Raw genomic sequence first — 18,367 nt, forward strand, 5'->3', positions numbered from 1 at the left:
GTTGCGTTCAAATGTCACACCGAGTTTGCATAATTGCCCGTTATCGAGACCCTGAAAAGTCGACGCCAGCAGCCAGCTGTCCTTTCCCACTGTGGTCCTGGAATAAACCAAAGGCAGACAAAAAAAGAAATCTAATATCTAACATTTTTTGTCTCTTTTTTATAAAAAAATAAAATAAAAGGAAAATGATAAACAAATTGTAATGCCACAACAATAAATTTGTTTGGGTTTTTTTTTTTCGTGGGGGGCTCACTGTTATGGGGGGAAAAATGGCCATTTCAAAAATGAAAAAAGTCTCATGATAAATAGACCACTCGGAAAATGTCATAGATTAATAGTTATGTAACAAAAATAGTCGTTTTAAAACCCCTCTTTAAAGTCAAATTTTAGGAAAGTTTAATTTTTGGTGGGAGGCAGTCTTATGTATGCGAATATCCGTATTAAAAGAAAAATCATATTACATGTATAGCTTTTTTTTTTTTTTTTTTTTTTGAAACAGTTGTCTTATTAAAAGATATGTATAAAATAAAGAAAATAGTTATTTTAACTATTTAGGTTCTAAATATAAGGAAAGAAACAGTAATGCTGTGAGAAGATTTTTTTTTAAAACTCTGACTAGTACAATAGTAATGTTATTTCTTGTAATAAACTAAAAAAGATACGACGTCATAATATTAGAACTTTATTCTCCGAACAAAATTACTTTTCTCTCACAAAACATTTGGATTATTCTGGTCATTTATAAATTTATTCTTGCATTTAAAAAAAAAATACAAACTAATTCCTGCTCAGCATGTACTCCTTTGTAGAAATCTGATTGGACTTTGCAAAATAAATATGGGCGAAAAAAAATTGATGCAACCTCCTGACACAAATGTAGTGATGCTCTACAAAGTGCTTAGTTTTTCTGCAACAAATCACCACACAGTGGGATTAGTTAAGAACAACGATGAATTTCTACACACTGTGACAATACAAAGTAATGAGTGTGAGTTGGTATCAAGCTTCAAAAAAGAAAATTGAAGGTTGTACGCTGCTTTTTCAGGGGGGGGGGGGAGCCCCCGAGGACCTCGTTTGGAGGCCAAAAAACTGGGAGGAACCCCTAAAAATCTTTTATTTTAATAGTTTAGTCTTTCATGGTAAGAATAGTAATGAACAACGCGTGAGGAAAACGTTCAGAGCCTGCGCAGGCCGAAGACGCCGCGTCCGAGCTCCACCAGGGCGCCGCCCAGCAGGACCCAGAGGGGCACGCACACCACGCTGAGCCACACGTCGGTCAGCCTCTCCAGGCGGGAGCACAAGCTGAGGCAGAAGGCCACCTTGAGCCCCACGGCCGCCAGGTAGCACAGGCGGCGGGCCGGGCCCGGCTCGCCCTCCCGCGTATCCGGCTCCGCCTGGCACCGGCCGGCCAGCTTGACCAGCAGCAGCAGGACCAGGATGGCGTCCAGCGTCCACACGGGGAGGAAGATGAGGAACCAGTTCCAGTGCACCTTGGCGTCCAGTTTGAGGACCAGCATGATGAGGAAGATCAGGCTGAAGATCCATGACAGGAACACTCGCTGCACCAGGGACATCATCTTGGACGGGCCGCAGCCACAGTACAAGTACAGATACTTCAGTCCAAAAATTTTTTGAAATGTGTTGAATCAGTACTTACTGTTGTACAAAAGTACAGACCTTTAAATGAATTACAAAAATTAAAAGGAATGTTTACTAGCAAGTACAGTGTTTTTTGAATATATAGATGCTGTTTTTCCGGGGGAAAAAAATATATATATGCTACTTTTTTATTGAAAATATTGTACTTTTTTCCTTGAATACTTGACTCCCCCCCCCCCCCCCCCCCCACCCCCCCAAAAAAAAAATATACAAAACGTTTTCTTCATACTAATTGTTTCTTGAATACATGACCTTTTCTCAAAAAGTATGCAACTTTTTTTTTCTCAAATATAAACTACTTATTCCTTAATGTACTTTTTTTTTTAAACTCGAAACCTAAACATGTATATTCTGCGGGGATTGATTATTTAAAAAAAAAATATATGATTATTTTGACAAATGAACTAGAAAGTATTGATACCTGTTTCAAGTGTAGGAAGGAAGCGTAAACAGTTGTCAGAAAAGTAGGTACAGATACCTGGCAAATGTACTTAAGCAGAGGAAAGAAGTATTTGTATTTCGTAACTTCCCAGCCGGATGGTTGGAGCCAAGGCGGGGGTCCGTGAACGGTTCTCCTCTCTGCTCGCGACCCCCAAAAAGTCCCCTTAAATTGGGTTCGGGAAGTCAAAACGCGACTTCTGTTAAGCGGCTTTCGCTGTCCCTCCAAAGTAGGTTGGCACAAGTTTAGCTTGAAAACGCGTTAGCGAGCTCAGCGGAAGATGGTACGCCGCTTGCCTAACGACGTCGTTCCCTGAGCGAACGCAGCGTTTATCCAACTCCAAACGAGCACTTCGTAGCGCTTTAGAGAAGGAAGAAAAAAAAAATAAAAGTGTTGGTTTGAAAGAAAGCGTTTGTGTTGAGCAGCGACAGAGACACCAAGTTAGCTTCCAGACTTCCGCCAACAGGGAAGGAAGTCGAAACCGAGACAGACGACGCTGCCTGTCACAACAAAAGCGCTTGAAATCAAAAGGTTTTCTGAAACAAAATCACTTGTTGTGCACGTTATCGCCATCTTTTTGTCTTTTACAAAAGCCCCTTTTTTCAATTAAAAAAAAAAAAAAAAAAAATCTACAATTTTCCTTTCCTTTCGTGAAACGTTTCGCCATTTTTTTCATCACAAAACATATTTCCAATTTTTCTTTTTTTGAAAGCATCCTATCTTCATGAGTTAAAAAACAGTTTTCTTCAATTATTAATCTAAAAAAAAGCGTGGCTCCAGTTTTTTCCTTTTTAAAATTACATATCTATTTTTTTCTGTTTATAAGGTCACATTTTCTTATTCCTTTTTTATATATAAAGGATGTATCTCCAATTATCTTTTTTTCTTTCATAAAAGCATGTATTTCCGGTTTTCATTTTTTTCCTTTGTATTTTCAAAAAGTATAATTTTTTTTCTTTTAAAAAGTATGTTATTCTTAATTTGAAACATTTTAAGAAAGCATGCATTTTTAAGGCAATTATATTCTTGTTATAAATTTAAATTTTGTTTAAGAATCTTAATTCATAAAGCCATGAAATCATTTGTAATATTAACTATTCAAAATGTCAGGAAATTGTTTTATCCATAAACGTAAAAGCATGAGACTAAAGACAAAAATGTGATGACCCACATTTGAAGATTTTATTCAAATTATTATTTTTTTTTTTACCAGGCAAGTATAACAAATTAATACAAAGTACAACTCCATAGATTGTCCCCAAAAAGTAAAGTACAAAAAGCTTGAGGTAAAACATTTTTGTTGTTGAAAAAGATAATTTTCAAAAAAGCCCTTATTATTAAAATTTTTATCGTGACCGCTTGACTTCTTTTTTTTTTTTTCTTTCTTTTCATCTGAAAAACTAACAACACACTTGTGTTTACAAAGTGCAAAATACAGTGTGTGAGACAACATTCAGTACAATTGTCTTTTGAAATGTAAACAATTCAAAAACCTCAACGTCTGTTTGTACAAAGCAGGAAAAACAAGGGCAGCATCTAAAAAGCACATTTTTGTTTTTCCCTTTGAAACTCTACAAGCAGCGACAACATTAAAACAGCCCGTTAGCCACATTAGCAGAAGTTGCAAACGTAACAACATATTCCACACATTCAGAAATGGTGAAGATGTCTAAGAGAGGAATGTGCTACAAGCGTGGAAATCATTTTTTGGTCTTTTTTTTTTTTTTTAATTGAATAACATTTCTTTTTACATTCAGAAAAAGGAAGATGTGATCCCCATTGGAATGAAGCTGCGCATTATTATTTCAGTCAACAAATGATACAAGCGAACCAACAAAGAATAAATCCCTCTCGTCACCTGCATGCAAACACAATTAATGCCCGATACAAATAATAATTGCCACATGATTTCAACATACAGACCAGCAAACATACGTCTGCAGCGTTGAACCTCCCCCAAAGATTGTGTCTTAGTGAAAACTACGAGCGATATCATAGCGGTATCACGGATCTCCATTTTGATTCTTTTTTGAGCATTACGTTTTTTAAACGTATCCAGATTAACATTTTTTTCTCCCCCTTCAAAAATCATGCATCTCCAATTTTCTGTCATTTTTATAAAGTACGCATCTCCAGTTTTTCCTTTTGAAATGGCGTTTTATCAGATTTTGTGAAATATTTTTGTATTTATAAAGTATCACCAAATTTTGAGTGTTCTTTTTAAAATCACGCCGTCTTCATTTTCATCTTTTTAAAAATAATACATCTTCACATTCTGTGATTCCCCCCCCCCCTTTCAAAAGCATGTATCTCAACTTTGTTCCTTTTAAAAAAGAATGTACTTTAAAAATTTTTTTTTTTTTTTTTGCAAAATAAGCATCACCATTTTTTTCTCTAAGAGGCAGGCGCCATTCCAGTTTTTCCATCTTTGTCGAGCCACCGTTTATTTATCACCGCCATTTAGCCAGTGATCACATGCACCTTTATCTTGACCTGTGCCAAAATGTCATTCTTTCTTGTTTAGCCCAAGCCCCCCTACCCCCCTTATTGCGTAAATTGATGACAATGTTTTTCAAGTTGTTCTTGCACGCACACGCATAAATAAACAATCATTGCATTTTTGGTCACTTGTTGTTAAACATTTAACATCGACAGAGGTCTGAGTGTCCTCGTATTGAAAATACAGTGAACCCTCGTCATATTGCGGTTCATTGTTCGCGATACCTTTATATCGCAGATTCTTAAGCGATTGTTTTATTTAAGGGTTTTTACTGTATACAGGCGTCTGAAATTAAGAGTTGTAGTACCACGTTGTGCCACAACACGGCGGGCAGCACTGAGCTTGATTCTCTTGTATGTGTTGCTGCTGCTCTTGTGTTAAAGTAGCTGTCATTCGCTGTTGTTATATTGGAACGGCAAGGTAAATTCCTTTGCTTTTGTTGTATACTGGAAGATCTTTGGGTTTTCGATCAAAAGATGAATATGAGACAAAAGACCAGAATTCCAGCTTTTATTTCATGGTATTTACATCGAGACGTTTTAAACAACTCAGGACAGAGCACCTTTTGTTTGAGGCTACCCACTTTTCAAGCGGGCAAAAGTATTGGAACATGTGACAGATGGGGTGTTTCTAGTAGCTCAGGTGTTGCCTATTAGATTGATTGATCGCTTAAGCATTAGAAATGTGCTTGTTTTTGGCTTTGGATTTCAACTGTGAAAACTGCATTTGCTGTAAAGCAAACATGAATACCAGAGAGCTGAAAATAGGTGGGTTCAAACAAAAGGTGCTCTGTCCTGACTGGTTTAACACATCTCGATGTAAATATGAAACAAAAGCTGGGATTCTGAACCTTTTATCTCATATTCGTCTTCTGATCTGAAACCCAAATGTTTTTAGTATACAACAGAAACAAGCGAATTGACCTTGCCGTTCTAATAGCTTTGGAGGAGAATGCATGCTAACATCAGTAAGCGCATCTGTGGAGTTTTGTATTATATGTTAGCATTAAGCTAGTCGATTTACACGAGACAAAATGACATGGTTTGGTTGAACGTTTTGGTCATTTCAAATCCAATGCTTGAGTCGCTTTTGTTTTATGTGTACGTTTTACAGTAAACTTCAAGTGGGAGTGACAAATAAACAGCTTGAAGCACGCGCGCCAATAAATGTTTGAATGAGTTTAAAAGTGTTTTATTTGGCCTCTCTATATTCCGGAGTTGTGGGTGTGGAACATAAAACCTGTGATAAATGAGGGTTCACTGTAGTTTCATGTTTTAAGCATTCAACTCTTATAATGACATTATTTTCATGAAAGCAGCATGAATGGATGGAGGAGAAAAGAGGATGGATTCAAAGCCATGAAATGTACTTTTAACAATGTTATCATAGGTGTGTGTGTGTGTGTGTGTGTGTGTGTTGCTACACCGTGCTCTGCCTGCTCTCGCGACCGTAGCCGAGAGCCTCGGGGGAATGAGAACGCGAGAAGTCGATGAATATCCCGTCCGAGTCGGAGTCGGCGGACTGGAGCACCTGGCCGATGATGGTCTCAGGGCTGGACGAGTCGCTGGGCGGCGAGCAGGCCGCCGCAGCCGCCTTGCCGAGGTGGCTCACGACGACGACGGCGGCGGCGGCGGCGGCGACCTCGGTGCCGTGGAGAGCCCCCGACGAGTGCAGAATGGACGGCGATGACAGCGGCAGGTCCGGGGAGGCGGCTCCGGCCTGCATCATACCTGTCAATCACAGTTGTCACGTCGCGGTGGGATAGCAAAAGTTTACACACCCCTGTTACAATGACGCCGAGATAAAACACTCCAAACTTTTTCTACCACTATCGTGACCTATATGAACTGAACAAATCGATCGAATGTTTCCAAATCCCTTTGAGAGGGGAAGTAAAAATAAACAACGGAGATAATGTGGTTGGACAAGTGTGCACACCCTCTTGTGACTAGCATGTGGCTGTGTTCACAATTGAGCAATCTCATTAAAACTCAGGGTAATTGGTAGGGATGTTCGATACCGCTCTTTTTCAGACCGATACCAGTATGAGTATTCACTCTCGAGTACCCACCCGTACAAAGTATCGATACCACTAGTACTTTTGATTCGTAAAATTTTAATTAACACAACGACAAATAATTATGAACAAAGACCTTTCCTTCTGCTGATTCACCAATGTGTCAAAACTGCCGCCGTGTGGCGCCAACTACTGGTGAGGAGGACTTAACCGATGTCAGATGTTTTTTGCCTTAAGTATCGGTGGCTAGGATCGGCAGCCTTCACGAGTACCCTGCTGGTTCCCAAAACCAGGAACGCAATGAAGTACTGGTCCCGGAGCTGCCTGCGGAGGAAACCCGCCGACGGCTACGTGCCGATCCCGTATGTCGTGAGCAGCGACTGAGGGACATTTGTGTAAAATTACAGTCCGTTAATAATTTCATAACAAAGTCATCTGAACTTTGTCAGAAAAGTTCCAGGACTCGTTGTCACAAAAGATATTATACAAATCTAAACTGCAAAAAAAAGGGACACAGCGATGCCACTTTTTTTTTTTTTTAAACCAAGTACGAGTAAAAGTACTTTGAGTACTCACCAATACCAAGTACCGACACTTGCAAATGTGATGAAAATGTTTTATTTTAATCAAATATTGTTCAAAAACACAAACACTCTTTAAGAAAAAAAGTTTTTTTTGCCCATTTTGCTGTATTTTGTCATTTATATTCATATCTGAGTCAAGGCAGGTGAGCGAATACTTTTATATAATAAGGTATATTTTTCCTATATTAAATAAACAACCTTTTCTCTAAAATATGATGACTTTTCCATTTTAAAAAATACTTCTTTTTATTGAAAAACATTTGAAATCCTGAAAGAAAAATTACTTTTTTTCTGGGTTTTTTTTCGTAGTCTTGAAAACATTTCTAGAAAACATACTTCATTTCTCTGATATATAGTACAACATTTTTTCCCCCCCCAAACTATTCAACTTTTTCCTCCAAAATATAAAACCCCTTTCTCGAGTATTTCCAGCATGAGCCTTAAAACACTTACCTTTGAAATGCGAGCCCACGCACAGCCTGTTGGAGGCGGAGCCGGAGAGGTCGGAACCGGCCGCCAGCTCGGCGTAGTTCAACTTCTGCTCCTCCAGGCAGGAGATCATCTCGCAGGCCGAGTGGCGGCGGATTCCCCCGCTGCCCACCGAGCCGCAGTCGGCGTCGTATTCGGCCACGGGCGTCAGGAGCAGCGGGATGTTGTAGCTTTTCGATCGGACCACCGGGTTCTTGGACAATTGCTCGGCGGACTTGGACCAGCCCCACTGGAAACGCTTCTCTGGAGGGAGGGACAGGAACACATCAAACACACTCTTGTTTATTATTATTATTGACACCAAAAAAAAAAAAAAAAAATCTCATAATATCAGAACTAGAATCTTGTAATATAATGACTTTTTCATTTAAAAAAATACAACTTTTTTTCTTAAAGATACACGGTTTGTCTTGAATATATATCACTTTTTCGAGAAAGCCTTTTTCTCGAAATTTGCCTATTTTTTTTATCATTTATAAAACGTTTTCTTGAAGAGGTACATTTTATTTCTCAAAAATATATCAGGACTTTTTTCTCAAAACACACAACTTTAATCTTATGATTTTAAACATTTTAAAAATACAGCATTACTTTTTATTGAAAAACAATTGAAAACCCTATTGTTTTTTCTAGTCTTGAAAACTAAACATCTTTTTTCTCAAAAATATACTTCTTTTTTTCTGATATATACAATTGTTTTCTCAAGCGTTTCATCTTTTTCCTCAAGAATGTAAAGAACCTCTCTCGATTAAAAAAAAATCTCAAAATTTCTCAAAAAAAATCATAATTTTAATTTTTTCTTTAAATTTAATTGGAATTTTTAACCTTTTTTCTCGTATATATACAGACACGACTTTTCGCAAAAATATGCTTTTTTTTGTCTTTTCTGGAGTACATAGTACAATGTTTTCCCCAGAAAATATAGATTTTTCTCAAAATATACTATTTTATTTAAGAAATATCACTTTTACTCCAAAATATATACATTCTTTAAAATAAAGTATTTGTTCCTCCTATACAGAATAAATGACCTTTTTCTTAAATATATGACTTTATGTCCAAACATATACTTTTAGTAAATACTTTTCTCCTCCTATACAGTATAAATGACTTTTTTCCCCTAAAATATACTACTTTTTTTTTTATAACTGACTTTTTTCTTCAAAATATTTCTTGAAAGTAGACTATTTTTTATTCTAGAATATATCCAACTTTGTACTTGAACATATTTGACTATTTCTCCCAAATATAAACCCTTTTATTGAAAACATCCTACTTTTTTCTTGAATACTGTATATTCCTTGAATATGATGAATTATTTTCTCAAAAATGTACTTGGAAATTTTCCCCTTTTTTCCTCAAAAATATCTGCATTTTTCCTTGAATGTAGGATTATTTCCTTGAAAATATATGGCTGTTTTGCTAAATAAACTTTTTTTTCCTTAAAAATATGACATTTATCTCTAATCTACACTACTTTCTCCTCAAATATACTTCTATTTCTTGAATAAATATGACTTCCTCCAAAATGTAACCTTTTTTTGTCCATGTTAGTGAAAATATACTTTTTTTTTTCTTGAAAATATGCAACTTTCATCGCTGTTAAAAATCGCCACCCTTCACAGCGGTCTCACCGAGAACACAGCAGTGGTCCTCGGTGTGGTCTCCAGAGTGAAGACCGTGAGTGCCCAAGTAGGGCGAGACCACCTTCTGGACCAGAGCCTCCAGCCTCAGGTAGTCCTCGTTGACACCACGCGACTCGTGGACGCCCTGCATCGACACAACCGCCGTCAAGGCCTCAGACAATTTTTGCCTTTGTGGACAGAAACTCAATTTCGGATGCCCGAGCGCCGTGAATCCTTCCCCCGAACGTCGGCACCAAGGACACGGGACGCGGCGAGAGCGGCGCTACCTGCAGGACGAGCAGCATCTGCGTAACGGAGGGCGGCACTCGGGCCCGGGGCCGCGACAGGGCGTCCTCCAGCTTGACGCTCAGGACGATGGTGCTCCTGAAGTGGAGCAGAGCCAGCTGGCGGACGGACGGCTCCTTACCCTACGCCCGACGATAACAACGAAACTCAGCACAGTGCTCAAAAAAATAGATCAGAATCAACAGGAATATGAAAATACAGTATTCATTTATTCGCAACGGGATGTTCTGGTCATTGTGTAGCATTTCTCCTGGCTGTAGTGCTTCCACTACGTGTATGTTAAGATTATTATTATTATTATTTTTTTTTTTTGTCCAATCAGATCTTAGTCTCTATGTGTAGCCCCGTCAATCTAATCTGCCCAGGGCCTTCGAAAAACAATGGGACTGTTTCTCAAACTCAGAAAAATGTGCAGCAATGATAGGTTCTGTAATAGAGACCCGATAGTGGCGGCATTTAAGGGGTGGATTCATGTAGTTAAAGCAGGCGCAGGTACAAAATGTTCGCCCCGACGAACGTTGCTGATCTTGCCGCTTGTCGACTCGAGACGATGGCCCACCTGCACCGGATGGAAGATGGCCTGCAGCATGGGCAGCACGTCGCAGAAGAAGAAGTCCCACGTCTCCGCCAGAGAGTCCAGCAACTTCTGACCTGCAAACAAAGACACTTAAAGCCTGCTCAATATTTGGACCCTAAACATTAGGAATAATTGACTTTTTAATGGTTTGTGTACAACCCCAATTCCAATGAAGTTGGGCCATTGTGTTAAACTTAAAATCAAAACAGAATACAATGATTTGCAAATCATGTTCAACCTATATTTAATTGAATACATTACAAAGACAAGATATTTAATGTTCAAACTGATAGACGTGATTTTTAGCAAATAATCATTAACTTAGAATTTTATGGCTGCAACACGTTCCCAAAAAGCTGGGACAGGGTCATGTTTACCACTGTGTTGCATCACCTTTTCTTTTAACAACATTCAATAAACATTTGGGATCTGAGGACACTAATTGTTGACGCTTTGTAGGTGGAATTCTTTCCCCATTCTTGCTCGATGTACAGCTTCAGCTGTTCAACAGTCCGGGGTCTCCGTTGTCGTATTTTACGCTTCATAATGCGCCACACATTTTCAATGGGAGACAGGTCTGGACTGCAGGCAGGCCAGTCTAGTACCCGCACTCTTTTACTACGAAGCCACGCTGTTGTAACACGTGCAGAACGTGGTTTGGCATTGTCTTGCTGAAATAAGCAGAGTTGTCCATGAAAAAGACGTTGCTTGGATGGCAGCATATGTTTCTCCAAAACCTGTATGTACCTTTCAGCATTAATGGTGCCTTCACAGATGTGTAAGTTACCCATGCCGTTGGCACTAACACAGCCCCATACCATCACAGATGCTGGCTTTTTGAACTTTTCCATAACAGTCCAGATGGTTCTTTTCCTCTTTGGCCCGGAGGACACGACTTCCACAATTTCAAAAACAATTTGAAATGTGGACTCGTCGGACCCCAGAACACTTTTCCACTTTACGTCAGGCTATCTTAGATGAGCTCGGGCGCAGAGAAGCCGGCGGCGTTTCTGGGTGTTGTTGATAAATGGCTTTTGCTTTGCATAGTAGAGTTTCAAGTTGCACTTCCGGATGTAGCGCCGAACTGTATTTACTGACATTGGTTTTCTGGAGTGTTCCTGAGCCCATGTGGTGATATCCTTTACACATCGATGTCGGTTTTTGATGCAGTGCCGCCTGAGGGATCAAAGGTCACGGGCATGTCGGTTTTCGGCCTCGCCGCTTACATGCAGTGATTTCTCCAGATTCTCTGAACCTTTTGATGATATTATGGACCGTAGATGATGAAATCCCTAAATTTCTTGCAATTGTACGTTGAGGTACATTGTTCTTAAACTGTTGGACTAGTTTCTCACGCACTTGTTCACAAAGAGGTGAACCTCGCCCCATCTTTGCTTGTGAATGACTGAGCAATTCAGGGAAGCTCCTTTTCTACCCAATCATGGCACCCACCTGTTCCCAATTAGCCTGTTCACCTGTGGGATGTTCCAAACAGGTGTTTGATGAGCATTTCTCAACTTTCTCAGTCTTTTTTGCCACCTGTCCCAGCTTTTTTGTAACGTGTTACAGTCATCAAATTCTAAGTTCATGATTATTTGCTAAAAACAATCAATTTTATCAGCTTGAACATTCAATATCTTGTCTTTGTAGTGTATTCAATTAAATATAGGTTGAGCATGATTTGCAAATCATTGTATTCTATTTTTATTTATTTTTAACACAATTTCCCAACTTCATTGGAATTGGGGTTGTACAAATAGTTGTGTCTCTGGAGCGCCTGGCCACCAATCAAGTGTGAAAATTAAACCGAGTATGTAAATCTTTAGTTTTCTGCCGATTTTTAAAAAAGTGTGCTTCCCACTGTGATGTAACAGTGGGGCTAATTTACATAGTAACAGTCTGCACACCAAATTTCTCCACCAAAGTCTGAAGCACTGTCACGTTAAAGATGACAGCTAAGCAGAGCTGCAGTGTTAGCACAGATTAGCAAGCAGTGTCACCAGCGTTAGCTTCTGATAAGTAGCACACACCTGAATGTTTGGCTAAATGATTGAAGTGGAGTGGCAGGAATCCTTTGCACAAGGTAAGTAGAGCTGTATTGAGTTTTGTTGGATGCACAGATTAGCGTTGGCTAACAGAGTTAGCTTCTGATAAGCAGTATAGACTTGGTGAAGATCCGGAGCCACTTTCAAATGACTACACCGTCTGCGACACAATCATGCAGTAACGTGGACCATGACACCACGTCAAAGCGAAAAGGTAAGCAGAGCTGCAGTGAGGTTTTTTTTCGTTAGCACAGATTAGCATGAACCAACAGTGTTTGCTTCTGATAAGAAGACAGAGTTTTTTTTGGCCTTGTTTTGTTTTCTTTTCCCTCCGCACTGTGCTCTGCTTCCGCAAATACGAGCAAGTGGCCGGCTGGTCGGTATGGTAACGAAAACGAAAGCTGAAGACGCCATTGGCCGAAAGGTATATGGGGTGGGATGCGGGCCGGCTCACTTGCATCAGACGGATATTTTGGCCACGTTCGTTAAGATGCATGGCTCCGGTTTTACGTTGTCAATAGAACACAAAGCATTTCTCTTTTGAATGAATCCATACCTTCGTAGAACCTTATTTTGTCCCTCAGGATGACCATGCCCTTCGTCAGCAACTGGTTCTGGAACAATAAATGAAACAAAATGAAGAACAGCCGACACCAATGTCTAAAATTGACTCTGATCTGCCATCGATGCCAATGACGGTCAGTGACAGGCATAACTATTGGTGAAGATTTTCATGCTTATATATACACAATTCTAAATCTCTTTTGTTTTATGTGTCAGTTTTTTGGTAAACTTCAACTGTGAGTTACAAATAAAAGGTTTGAAGCAAGCATACTTTGCCTCTTATTTGGAGAACCGTCGGCCAAAAGTGTATTTCCTTCCCATAAAAGGTTGGGAAACGCTGGTCCAAAAAGGGTCATTGCAATCGTGCAATTTGTTGCACTGGGATTACCTGAAGGTATTCCGAGAAGAAGGAACCCAGCTCGGTCTTCAGCAGGTGCCTGGTAGAGGGGGGAAAAAATTTATAATTTTTTGGGTGACGCGAAGATGAGCAGCTAAAAAACAAATGTTTACTTGTCGGCGCTCCGTTAGAACACCGGATATTGTTTGTCTTCTTTATCTTTATTCGCGTGCATGTGTGTGTGTGCGTGTGTGTGTGTGTGGACCAGTGACGTTGCTGGATTATTCTTTTTTTTGGTCATCGGTTTTAGGGGGCTTAAGACGGTAAAAGTAAAATTACAAATAAATTAAACACATACTAATTTTTTTTTGGGGGGGGGGGGGGGGGCTTGAGCCGTTTTAAATAGGCTTAGTGACGCCCCTGGTGAGGACCTGCTTTTGTGTACTTTCCCGTTTTGTAATGAGGGCGTGTGTGCGTTAGACGGCTGGAGTGCGCAAAGATAATGACGCGCACGGCACAAACACCGGCGTCGATTACACCACGTGCTCAGTCAGCACATTTTGAAGTGGAATTCAACCAACAAAATACTGGAATTCCTGTTTTATATTGTATCTTATTTGTGTAGCTTTTGGTGATAATATTATATGTTACAATTACAATCCAATTCAATAATACTTTCATCATTAAATTCCAATATGTTCCCTTTACTTCACATCAAATATAATCATTACGCCCCTAAAAAGTCCTGCAATTTTGGTGACCCTATAACAAAGCGGTATGGAATAATTTTAACACTTCAGCTTTATGTCAGCAAAAAGGATTCAAATTGCAGCACACGTCTCAACTTACCGGACGCCTTCGTTGAGAACGTAAAGCTCGTTGTCGGCCAAACCTTTCTTCTGGAAGACGGCGATGACGGCGTTGTGGATGCTGCGAGGGCACACAAGCTCAACTTCAGCGCTACCGTTTGGCGCATTCGTAGCAAGTTGCGGCTCGGACTCCTGCTTTGGCTATTCCGGCTGCTTCGCACATTCCCAAAACATGCAAGTTAGGTTCATGGAGACGCTTGATCGGGGGTGTCCAAACTACAGCCCCCAGGGGCCATTTGTGGCCCGCCGTCCCTTCCTTAGCGGCCCTCGGTACATACTCAAAATTATCTATGATTCGCGGTCAAGTATTGCACTTCTTCCAGGGCGACACAACCGGATATATGAAAATAACAAATTGTTGTTATCGGGATTTTCTTGATATGCAAAGAAACTATTTACAAGTATAATAATACACATATTTCTATTCAAACAGCCTCAATAACGAGAGATCTGTTTGGGAGCAAATCATGGGAATTGAAAATTATTTCAATTTCAGTTTGTGAAATGTCTCACACTATTGATCATGATGAAGTAAACACTCCTTTCAAGATTGTCAGCTTCCTAAGCAGAAGTCTTCAACTATTTGCAGTATCACCTTGAACAGACAGTTGTGATGGAGCAAGAGAACTAAAATATCGACAATACATAAAGTAAATGCTCAGCTTGTTTCATACATTTAAGTCGAAGAATGTCGGCAGCCATCGGAGAAAAACGTTTGGACTTTAGTGAGCGCCGCGATCGGCCGGCGAGCCGTCCGGGGCGAACGCCGCCCGGGAACGGGACGTACCTGTTCCAGGTGGCGTTGGCGCCGGCCCTCTTCTGCTTCTCGCCTCTGTCCTCCGGTGAACCCTTGTCGCTCTTGGCCAGTTCGCTGAGGCTGGGCGAGCTCATCAGCTTGAGCCGGTGCAGAGTCCTCATGGGAGGTCATAGAGGAAGGGACACACAAGCGAGCAAAGCGCGCTCAGCGACGTGTACGGTCAAACGAGGAAGGTCGAGAGGCGTGGGGGAAAGGAGTGAAAGTAGGACAGAGCGATGCGAGATGAGAGGGTGGGAAGGGCGTCGCCACCGTGGTCGCCGAGAGAGGACGAGAGAACAGAGGCGACAATGGGATTCCCAAACAATACCGGCATTGATGCCAACAAATATTTATGCGGCGAAGCAGATGCCAGTGGAATTGCGGGCCGAGCGGCGGACGAGCGCCGGGCACTGTACGGGCGGGAGGAGGAAGAGGAGGATGAGGAAGGAGGAGAGGAGGAGGCCTCACATTGCTGAGTGACGACAAAACCAAAAACGCTCTTCCTGCTCTGAGATTGTTTGTATTATGTTCGATACTTTTTGGGCAATTGCTGTCGGACACGAGGAGGTTTGAGAAGGGAGAAGGAGAAAGGAGAGGACAGAGAGAAAAAGAAACAAGTCAAGGCAGGACCCCGCTTTGAAACGAAAGCCTTTCTTGCGTTTATATTTGACATGAATAACAGTTTTTTTGTTTTTTTAAACCATATAATATGTAATCAGCTATGATAACCCCCCAAAAAAAAAAAAAAAAGCTGAAGTTGTTTGGCGTGTAAAAGAAGTTTTGATTGACACTCGGGTATTAAACTGCATTGTGATTATTGAAGTTATGAGGTGGTGTTGAATTAGAGTACATTATCTTGAAAGCTGTGAAAACATGCAGATTAATTGGCCAATAATAATGATAATAATGTGATTATTTGAGCTTACAGGGCAAAGGATGGTTTCGACTTGATGGGCACAAGAGAGACGGCGAGATTTAACAGCACGCGGATAAGTAGATTACCCAGAATGCTCATCTTCAGGAACGCTTAATCTTGACAAGCGAGTGAAGCTCACCTCCTGATGGGATGCTCACCGCCGCCGTCCAAGTCCGGGCTGGGCGGGGGAGGCGCCGAGAAGGTGCTGAAGTTGAGGGAGAGGGGCCGCGGGGACGAGCGCGAGGCGTGCCGGCGTCTGAGTCCGTCCAGCATCTCGACACACACAAGCGCAAAACGCCTTCAAATACGCCGATGGAGGGAACACTGAGCGAGAAAAGACGCTGCGATGGAAAATCTGGTCAGGGCAGAAGTTACTTCTTCAACAACGATCTCAGATATCCAAACCTTTTCACCACATAGTTCTGCCTGGCAACAGCTCCGATTGCACCACTAGTAAACACTTAATGCTCCAGGAGGCTGCTAAATGTTCAAATTGAATTTGTGAATTTGATTGATCTACACATACCGTAACACACATTCAAAAATGGCAATACTGAACTCATATTGCGTAACATAACGCAAATTCACCAATCCGAGAGAAAAAAAAACCATCAAACACGGCAAGCTAGCCCTGACGTCTGCGAGCCAGAAGCTGAGCTGCACTGTGCTTGTTTGCCAACTCGGCGTGCTGCAGTTACACTAATTATGTTCTATGCTGGAATAAGCATTTGCTTATTAAGATTTTTTTGTAGTCAGTTTTGAACAGAAAAATGTGTAAACTTCTTCATGTGGGGGCGGGGCGGGGGCATAAAATGACACTGCGGGCCTCGAAATGGACGCCCGTGTTTTGAAAGCTTTACCGAACGTGTGCAGTCTTGAGTTCCGAGATTGTGTCTGTTATTTCCACACCCACCGAGGGAGTGTTTTGCAATATTTGCTCAAATTGCACTGCCACCACCGCACGCGCACAGTAGCCAAGCGCAAAAGCATGTCTGTGCATGTGCGGCGTGAGGCACTACTATCTTCGATGTCTAGTAGCTCTCACACATGTAGTTGCCAACGCTGTCGCACTGGTTTGCAGAAATGTCGTACAGTGGTGGGATCAAACGTCACTAGTCAATCAGTCACTGTCGTTCGACAAGTGTGCTGAATTGCCTTAATACTAAGCGTGAACTAGAACATGGACCTCGATCCGAATGGAACATATGCTGAGATATATGCTCCGTAAGGACGCTAGTAGTGTGCGACACTTGCCTGGCACAAAGGACCACAATAGTTTACTAGTTAGGTTTAATTGTGTAACGGTAGTACCTGAAGAATACCCGAAGACACATTTGTTCTACTTGTGTTCCCTTGTCGTTCGACTAGTGTGCTGAATTGCCTTACTAGTGGGGACACAGAGTGCACTCGAGGCCTTCTGGAATCAATGCTCGCTGAAGCGGCTTTCCTTGGAAGGGGACTCGCGTGTTATTTGGGTGTCTCCCATAGAAACGCACCACCTACTGATCAGAAGGGCAGTTTTTTGTCGTTGTTTTTTGTTTGGTTTTTCTTTCGAGCAACAGAAGCAGCGACGCACGTCTTCCTTACACGCCTAGCGACAACTAACATAACATGGGAGTGTTTTGAGTCAAAGGTGAGGCCAGCAGAGACGCCACCACGCCAGCCGGTGGGCGGGGCGTCTTTTCTGGCCCCCTCCCCCTCCCCCTTTCCCCCTCCTCTACGCTCTTTGTCTTTTTTGGGTTTGTTCTTTTACGACAACATTTCGACGAGCAGCATCGCAGCATCGCTTTCCCGGCCTACTGCAGCCGAGCCCCGCTGTGATTAAATGCCACACAAAATGGCCAATCGGTGTGGCGACAGTCCGCGTCGGTTCCCCGCACATAAAAACCTTCAAGTCCACGAGAGAGAGAGAGAGAGAGGAGGAAGAAGAAAAAAAAAGAAGCAAAATGGGGGAAAAAAAGCCTCCCAGCGGGACGTGAAGTTGCCACGCTCACCGTTCCGTGTCCTGTCGCCTGCTTCCAGCCGAGATGACGCGCACATACAGCTCCGATATCACGTCGGTTCCGTCTGGGCTCATCGGTGGCTCACCGGGGCTCGATCCGCCGGAGGGAGCTCCCGATCGGGCATCGGGCGGGCGACGGGTCCGTTGCGCGGCGCTACGGCGGCGGTGTGAGCGGACCGAGAAGACGGCGAAGGACACATTCGTGAAGCATGCGCCTCCGCTCGCTCCCGTGGGCGCGCCTCCGCTTTGTTTTGGCGAGATGCACGGGGCACTGTCACGTGCACGCGCGGCGGTGTCGCGTTGGAGCGAGAACGTTGGGGTTTACGAGAGGTCCATGAACGCCACAAACGCCCCAGAAACACGCGCGCGCACGACACACAACGAACCGCGTTGACAGTACCAGCCTTCTGTCAGTGAACGCGCATTTTTCAAGTGAGGATACAGTCCTATGCTTTACTAGATGTACCTGAACGACGCAAACGCCCAGAAAACAAAACAAAGAGGGATCGGTTACGCGCGCGCGTACCACCGGCTGACCCCAATCTAAAGTATCACAACCGACTGTCAATGCAATCTCACCAAGGTTTTTATTGATCAAAAACCATAGTTCTTATTGTTATCCCCCCCCCCCCCCCAATTGTG

General features: G+C 42.1%; 2 protein-coding genes across 6 annotated transcripts; both read right to left on the reverse strand.

Moving 5' to 3' along the window:
* Positions 1-675: 675 nt before the first annotated feature.
* On the reverse strand, positions 676-2,585 carry LOC133402716 (transmembrane protein 60-like). 2 transcript variants are annotated; one of them, XM_061676753.1, is made up of 2 exons: positions 2,138-2,585; positions 676-1,577 (listed from the first exon to the last, which is right to left on the reverse strand). In XM_061676753.1, exon 2 carries the CDS (start codon positions 1,575-1,577, stop codon positions 1,176-1,178), a length of 402 nt encoding a protein of 133 aa, XP_061532737.1. In that variant the 5' UTR covers positions 2,138-2,585; the 3' UTR covers positions 676-1,175. The 2 variants fall into 2 exon arrangements, with proteins under 2 accessions (XP_061532737.1, XP_061532736.1); XM_061676752.1 differs by having other exon boundaries at positions 2,081-2,585.
* A 1,207-nt stretch (positions 2,586-3,792) lies between these two features.
* Positions 3,793-17,999, reverse strand: prr5a (proline rich 5a (renal)). Of its 4 annotated transcripts, none has more exons than XM_061677159.1 (11): positions 17,718-17,808; positions 15,863-16,047; positions 14,799-14,924; positions 13,992-14,072; positions 13,194-13,242; positions 12,798-12,855; positions 10,179-10,270; positions 9,601-9,741; positions 9,323-9,458; positions 7,653-7,931; positions 3,793-6,328 (listed from the first exon to the last, which is right to left on the reverse strand). In XM_061677159.1, the coding sequence occupies exons 2-11, from the start codon at positions 15,994-15,996 to the stop codon at positions 6,018-6,020; spliced, it is 1,407 nt and encodes a 468-aa protein (XP_061533143.1). In that variant the 5' UTR covers positions 15,997-16,047; positions 17,718-17,808; the 3' UTR covers positions 3,793-6,017. The 4 variants fall into 4 exon arrangements, with proteins under 4 accessions (XP_061533143.1, XP_061533141.1, XP_061533142.1 ...); XM_061677157.1 differs by having other exon boundaries at positions 15,863-15,996; positions 17,718-17,801; XM_061677158.1 differs by having other exon boundaries at positions 15,863-16,078; positions 17,718-17,789.
* Between the last annotated feature and the right edge of the window lie 368 nt (positions 18,000-18,367).

This window comes from Phycodurus eques, chromosome 5 (assembly GCF_024500275.1).
Source record: "Phycodurus eques isolate BA_2022a chromosome 5, UOR_Pequ_1.1, whole genome shotgun sequence".
NCBI classification, from domain to species: domain Eukaryota; kingdom Metazoa; phylum Chordata; class Actinopteri; order Syngnathiformes; family Syngnathidae; genus Phycodurus; species Phycodurus eques.